The 7,845-nt window shown below is 38.2% G+C and overlaps 1 protein-coding gene across 1 annotated transcript; it reads right to left on the reverse strand.

Annotated features, from left to right (window-relative positions):
* Positions 1 to 1,120: 1,120 nt before the first annotated feature.
* On the reverse strand, positions 1,121 to 4,670 carry Kdsr (3-ketodihydrosphingosine reductase). The gene is made up of 5 exons (XM_026817283.1): positions 4,563 to 4,670; positions 4,052 to 4,066; positions 1,710 to 2,139; positions 1,403 to 1,644; positions 1,121 to 1,336 (listed from the first exon to the last, which is right to left on the reverse strand). Exons 1-5 carry the CDS (start codon positions 4,668 to 4,670, stop codon positions 1,124 to 1,126), a joined length of 1,008 nt encoding a protein of 335 aa, XP_026673084.1. The 3' UTR covers positions 1,121 to 1,123.
* Between the last annotated feature and the right edge of the window lie 3,175 nt (positions 4,671 to 7,845).

Raw genomic sequence — 7,845 nt, forward strand, 5'->3', positions numbered from 1 at the left:
ATTACCTAAATAATCGTTAACGCGTGCCGTTTGCCGGTTCGAACGTTCGACGAAGCTGATGACAATTTGTAAATCACACACGCAGCGTACAATCGATTACGAAAAAAAGGAAAGCGGTCAGAGGTTCGAGAAATAACCGAGAGAAAACGGAGGAAAGAAAAGCGTTTGTCGAGCGCCCGAATAAGCGAACATCGATTTTAAAGTTAACGTAAATAAAAAAATAAAATGAAGAAAAAGCTTGATTAAAAAAAAAAACAATATGTCCCTCGAATTAAGCCTCGTCTCGCAGATTCCCAAGTGTACACTTTGCGTGCTTTAGGGTAAACCGAGAATAGACTTTACAACGAATCTGCGAGATGATGTCGAGGAAGAATGATTGCGTGGGTGAACGTGGGAGAGAAGGAACCTGCGAGCAGGAGTATTAATAGGAACACGTGAATTACCTGTACGTGTGCGTGAAAGAGGAAGAGAGAACGTGATCGAAGCTGAAAGAGAGGGAGAGAAAGATAATAAATCAATGTTAAACCGATCATTACCGATTTACAATTTCGAGAAACACATCTTCATTATCTGCCACTTCTTCGCATACGTTCAAACTCGGTTTCAACTAGCGGACGGTGTCCTATAAAGGTCGCCACTGAAACTGGATCTTTAAAGATGTTCAGGACCTATGTACTCTGATCATTTTTAATGCTTCCTGCACATGTTGACTAAAAAGCGTTATCAATATCTGGGACATCGTACGCATCGGACATACACATTACACACAAAGCGTCAACGTTTCTGTTCTTTCAAAGTATCGTGGCAAAACAGGGACGAAAACAACTGTCCCGTTCTATGTGTGTAAGAACCATAAAGCTTATGAAGAACATTATACTATGAACTTACGGGATACTAAATAAAATTAAGCCAAATCGTTAACGAGTACAATGTTCCTTTCACTTCACTCCCTTTTCTACATTTTTATATTTCAATGTCTTTTACGCCTATAACCGACAATTGAAAATACTGCATAAAAATTTTTGGACTTATATGTTTATTATGCGTACGTCGGAAAATTTTATACAAACGCAGAATATTTTTTATATTGTACAAAGTGTTTTATATTAATAGATTAAAATATTTATTCTGACTTTTTATTTTTATCACGCGTCTTCATACATGTTTGAATTATTCTTTGGAAATGTACGAGACAGCAGGCGTTTATAAGACGAAAAATGCCCATTAGCATCGACTGCGCAAGTACTTCGAATATCGAGTTGAACGGTGACATCCCAGCACATACGACAGTCAGCAGGAATCCTTCCAAACCAACGGTCGAGAAAAATTTTCCAGCCTAAAAAATAATCTTTCGTTATGTATCATGTTTTAATGAAAGATATACTATTATGATGTTACTAACCAATGCATCCTGAAATAGTTTATTTGCCACTACTTCAGGTCTGACAAGAGAACTAGTCTTTGATATGAGTTTTGTTTCAAGAGGTTTGGACAATTCTTCAGTGGCAAAGCCTGGAGTATCTGTGTCTGGAGGTAGACAAAGAGTGACAGAAATATTGTATGCTCTAACTTCCATAGACAAACTTTCTGCCAAGCCTCGAAGCGCGAATTTTGTACTACAGTATGCTGAATAACCAAATATACCTGAAAAATATTAAAAATTAATTGTAATGCAAATAGATATAAATGCACATAAATGTATTACATACCTAACAGCCCAGCTTGAGAAGAAGTAAGGACAATAATTCCTTCTTGAGAAGCTTTCATTTTTTGGACAACAGCTTTTGTACAGTAATAGGAACCCAAGAAATTAATACTAATCATTCTTTTCAAGTCTGTCGCTGAGGTATCTTCAATTTTACCACAAATCGCCATCCCGGCACAATTAACCAACATATATATCGGACCCATAGTCCTTTCTAAATCACTTAAAGCTTTTTCAACTGCATTGTAATCTTCACCAATGTCCAAGGATAGGTATTCTATCTTCTGAACATCTTTATTTTTACAAGCATGAATTATCTCATTTCTTGCAATCTCTAACTTTTTTATATCCCTCGCAATTATAGTCACATGTGCACCATATTTGGCAGCTATAATTGCAACACATTTTCCTATACCGCTAGATCCACCAGTTACCTGATGAAAAGAAATTACATAGATTTAAACAGAAAAATATTACATTTTGTAAGAAAATAGCTAAAATTAAAAAAAAAGAGATGTAGCTTGATTACTTCGATTTGTATTAAATTATACTTGTTCAATTCGAACTACAAACTGACGTAAAATTCGGATAAAATGTTATTAGTTTGTTTTAAAGAATTTCAATAAACAATAATAACAAAAGAGGTTATGTATACATTAGTATATTTATTACTTTTATAGTTAAAAACAGACAAATACTTATTAATTATGCTCTTGAACCGGCAATTATCTATAAGACTTGTATGACAAGATCAAAGATAACATCGTAGCTGGTACGCCACGTGATTGTAGCATTTACTAGCAACGGGTATAGAAGTTATTGTACCGAGACCGATGATTTACCGGCTTCCTCGGTGCGATTAACCACCGAAGAATCAGTCGTCACTCAAAGACTTAAGACATTTACAAAATTGTGCAAGTAGCACTGACAAGCTTATTTTATAAACAAAAAACCGCATAAAAGTCCGCATGTGTCCTTATTGTAAGTATAAATTTAGCACAGTTACCTAAAGATATCTTCTTAATGAGTTCCATCATTTCAACGCTAGATGGTCATAGCGTCTCGAAATACGAATAAAATCTTTAAGAATTGTAATGTAACAGGCTAGGCTTAAATGCTAATTACTGACGTAAAATATTATTATTACTACTCTATTCAGATTAGATGAAAATTAATGTTACCAACAAATGAAATAGTTACTAATTACTACGTGTAATTTAACTTTATAAGACGGTCACTTGCAGAGATCATTGGTAAATGATGTTTAGTTCCACGTTTTCGTTTTTAGGACTAGGGTAATCATTCCTAACATTTGTAAATTTTTAACGTTTCGTTGACGTTTTTTATTCTGTTTTACCGAGAACCTGGCAAAATATACGGATTTTCGGGTCGGAAATACTTTTTTCGGAAAGGCAAAACTTAAATCTAGGACGCTCTGGTTTTCATTTCATTCAAAACATCCTCTCTTTGGCATAAAAGTATTTAAATTCCAAGGTATAATAACTAGGACTTTGCTTCACATTGTAACAATTTGTTGCGTAACATTGACGCTCTTTCTCATCGCGCATATACAGAGCCCAGCAGTCTACCCCTTTAACTACTTTGATATTATACTTTGCTATCCACATGACATCTTATTTATAAATAATAGAATTCTTGATAATAATTTAAATTCTGTTCATTTCTTTTATACACGCGTTCTATTACTACTTTCTCGGTGGTCGTAGGAAGCATCAACAACGTGCCCGCAAATAAACCAATGCATTTCCATTTATTTTGAAATGTGAAATACCCATTTTCTCTCAGACTCTATTATCGTACGTTTCCATTTCTTGATCAAAATTCATCTCGCGAGGAAAGAATACGGAGCAAACAAATTTCAGGATTAAACAGTCGTTTAAACAGTAGCTCGGATGCAGCGCACGGGGAGCGAGATGAAAAAGCCGATCGATTCTGCGTGCTCGGTACGCTGCTCCGGGGTTGCATAGGTATAAGCCACGAATGAGAAGCGACGACGAAACGTAAGGGAGGCTACAGCGAAAATCAAAGTTGTCTATGCGCAAATCGACTTTATCACCTTAATATTTCATTGAACGAATAATAATCCAGGAAGATTATTAATTAACCGACCCCGGGAGCTTGTATAATAGTTCGGTGCTCGCAGAACGGACGGGGTGGGAGTAGATGGGTCGGACGTGCATTCACCCCCGTTACCGAGAGGCAAAGTCCCCGCTTCACCCCTGCCGTTATCCTTCGAGCAAAAGGTCACGTACCACCACCCTGTCGATCGTTCACCTCGTCCTGGGAGTCGCTCCTAGTACATAGTCAGGTTAAAGCGGAAGGTACCAAGGACATTTTTCCCTATTCGGATACCAATGGATGTCGTGAGTATGAAAAAATATCAGTCGTAACAACTTGCTACAATTGTTGATTAATGTATCACATAAATGTAAATAAGTCCCTTTGAAATTAAAGATAATAAAATTTAAATAACGGAGCACACTTTACTTAACAGTTAAGATACAAAACTCGTGAAGTTACTTCCAACGGATTGAAAAATATATCGTTATTACACACATTTTTTTAATGAACATAACATGCAATAGGCACAGTTTAGATGTATTATTGCTCCTAGTTTATGTATATTATTGCATATTTTCCTACAAATCAGTCAGCCTCTTCGCATTTTTACCATCGCGTAAACGAGAGAGAAGCTTTGCTATCTCAGAACCGACGAGAAGCAATTCGATGGACTTCAATATCGTATTTCGTACCTTCTCAGAACGGACGATCGAGCACGAAGCTCTCGACGAGACGGACAAAGACAAAGAATAATGAGACGCAGCAAACAATGAACCTCCATTTCGGTATTATGTTCCCTATTTTGACGAAAGGAATATCCAATGCTGTTGACCAGCTCCCTGCTCACTATTCTAGGCCATGACAAATTACAGATCACTAGCATCAAGTATTAGCATATTTGATACAACAGAAAATGGTGTATCAATAATCAAATTCTCAATTATAAGAAAGGATACATTTAAATGAAAAGATTGTAGGTAGTATAATAGAAATTATTCCTACAAAATAACTAGCATCCATAGTTTCATAAAGGATTTCATATTTCGAACGCTGGTTTGGTATTACGTAACTCATTGCGTAGATATGAGCCATTAGTGTGTTTGTACAAAAGTTTTATAAAGTTAATAGCAGGAATTGCAAACATTCAAAAATAGGGAATCAGGAAGAGGTGACTGTTCTTTGAGAAAATATAATTCAGTTTCCAGTTTTGGGCGCTCTCATAAGATTTTAAATGGTTCTTAAGTGGCCACGAATGTCATCCGATCACCAATACCGATCCTCTTTAGTCCAAACACCTTTAATCGACCGGAAAATTCGTTGGGATGACACCCTGCGATGGAGTCGCGACACGAATCATCTCCCTTAGTGGATCGCGTAAGTTCTGGCTCGCAAAACAGCCACACCGTGCGGTCCCAGCCACGAGGTGGATCGTGACGCGGTTCACTACGATTTCGGACAGGGAAGCGTACGTTGTACTCGGCCAGAAGGGAGTGTCCCGTGCAACCCGCCACCCCCTACTCTCTTCCGGCCTCAACTCAGCGTCAGTACCCTTCTCCCGTGATACCCTAGCTACGACCCTGGATTCCGTGTCTCCCGGGCTGCACCGGGGGGTGAACGCCCTCACCTGACCCAGACTCAGAATCGATCTCCATTCGTTGCACTGTTGGCAACACCCGCGCCGCCCCTCCGAGGCACTCTTCCTCTCCCAGGGAGGCTCGTCACACTCGTGGATTTTCTGCGAAACCAGCTTCGGTGGTCCATAGAAAAAAAAAAATATCGCGCGGTAACCAGGCCTGTCCTGAAGACCCTCAAGAGGAACCACCTCCTGATAGCTCTCCTTTTTCCTCTGCTAATTGTTGTGATTCTATACATTTCAATTTAAGACCGGTGTTACGTAAATATTTTAATACTGTGCAATTCTTAAGTCGTATACCAGGTTTTCTAATGCTTCAATGAATTTTGTTAAAATTTCGAGAATTAATGAAATTCGAGGAGAATGAACGTGTTCGGTATTAAATTAGCATAATTACGTGATAAAAAGTTAAACAGTTTTTTGTCCTATATAGAGTTAAATTGTTTTATTGTGGTAAGAAGGGGATAATATATTTACACCCCTAATTTTGAGCTCCGTGAATTTTAACTTCAGTGTATTTTTTAGTTATTCACCGTTGCTGTGAATCACATGAGCTGTTGTATTTCGAGAATTTAGGTACATCTACTTAGCTAGATCTGAAATCTCTGTTTTTGTTTAATGTAGTAACTGAATTGATTTAATCAGCGAACGAGGAATAATTTTAATGTTCAAACGCGCGCTATTTGAATCCTTTGATGCGCATAAATTTTTAATCCCGTCTACTATTTCAATGTACGGTTTTGCTTATACGCTTGGACGTGGCTTTAAAATTTTTGTCAGGAGCTATTGAATACATGGGAGAAATATGTAACCATTTTCTTATGCTATGCAGAATTCCACGTATACCTATTACATTCGCATAATTCAGATTCAAAGCATTTTGTGCTCAGATAAGATGCCACGACTGTGTAAAGAAAGTACTGTCACGCAATGATTGGAACTTAAGAATACCACCATGCAAATTTTTCAAAACGATTATAACTTCTTGTAGCCAGTCATTGAAAGATGGAAACTTATTACTTTTTTAAGGCAGTTCGGATATCGAGGGAAGAATTGATTGCGGTGAAAAAATTGTATCACATATACTATATTCACATTTACTATATCGAATATTCTCGAATATGATTGAAGTTTTTATATTTTTTGCAAATATAATTTTTTTTACAAAAGCCAAACTTTAATAACATTTAATATTTCAAAAATAAATAATTTTCGGTTGAAGTTGTTTTTTAACAAATCCATCAATATTCAGAATACTCTTTAAAAGTGCGAAATCTGAGAGACTCCAGAAGACCAAAGCAAAAACTATGGACTTGCCTCCTTCTCCCATGAATATGCAAGGAATAAATAACGTCGATCGCAAAGCGTTTCCAATGGTGGAGCAAACGAAAAGCTCTTTTTGTATTTATTCAAGCATAAGAATAAATATTCGACGTTTGTTCTCATTGAACTCTCGTAAATCGTCCATCATAATATGCGGCATTCAACGCGACCCTTAAGAGCGTGATATCGGTGGAAAGTAGAAGGCAAAGGCCGGTAACCATAGACACGCCTTGTTCGTATGAATATTTCAGAAATAATATTAAGCGCAAAACGGTTCCGATGAAGGCGAAGGTGGAAAGGAAAGTCATTTCACCGGTACCGTCGCGACTGAATTATGGGGAGTGATTCAAAGGGAATGCATCGAAGCGTCCCGGTCCGGTGCGTGTATTACTCCGGCTAACGATTTCATCCCTTCGTGCGGGGGCGAGGTGCACGCGGAAAGAAAAGTCAAAGGGAAGGGGGAAAGGGGTGCAACGTCGCGTAAGTAAGTAAGTGCAGCTCGGCTCGGTGCATTCTTCTCTTCCTCGTTCACCTCACTCTTCGTTCCCATGGCCGCCCGTTACGAGTGGTCCAACGGACTTTTTAACGAGCCAAGCCGAGCCGACCCGTACGTACCCCCCGCGTTGCCTTCTGCTGGTTTCACCGCCTCGAAGGGGTGGATCGCTATCATGGCCGGGAATATTATGCTGTCTGCGAGCGCGGATATTGTGCAAATGGCAAGGCTCGACAATAACTTGTTGAGAATAATTCGCTTGCAACCCGTATTTTGCGGATTAAACAAATTTTGCGATTTAAAGTAATCCCCTGTATTTTTAGAGTGTCTTATGAAATCCTATTCATAAAGAATAACTTTGAATAATAATTGTTAACATGGTAAACGACGAATGTTTTAAATTCGAAATCAAGATTAAGTGGAAAATATTTCACGGGGAAAGAAAGAATAGATCCAATGAAATTCTCTCGTCTCTGGGTCCGCGCGGTTCTATCGTGCCGGCTTGCAACGTAATTGCGATCAGAGTTACGGAAACAGGTCGAATTTCCTAATCTCCGAGTTATCTTTGAGAACAAACATTCGTTCCAACGAAGTCCGGAATATCTGAAC

The sequence above is a fragment of the Ceratina calcarata genome, unplaced genomic scaffold (assembly GCF_001652005.2).
Source record: "Ceratina calcarata isolate Rehan_Ccalc_2016 unplaced genomic scaffold, ASM165200v1 scaffold132, whole genome shotgun sequence".
In the NCBI taxonomy this organism is placed as follows: Eukaryota; Metazoa; Arthropoda; class Insecta; order Hymenoptera; family Apidae; genus Ceratina; species Ceratina calcarata.

Coding starts and splice junctions, on each gene's coding strand:
- Kdsr (XM_026817283.1), bottom strand. CDS start 4,670: ATGCTAGTGATCTGTAATTTGTCATGGCCTAGAATAGTGAGCAGGGAG. Junction 1,645..1,709: donor TTCTCAAGCTGGGCTGTTAG/GTATGTAATACA, acceptor AATATTTTTCAG/GTATATTTGGTTATTCAGCA. Junction 1,337..1,402: donor AACTATTTCAGGATGCATTG/GTTAGTAACATC, acceptor ATTATTTTTTAG/GCTGGAAAATTTTTCTCGAC.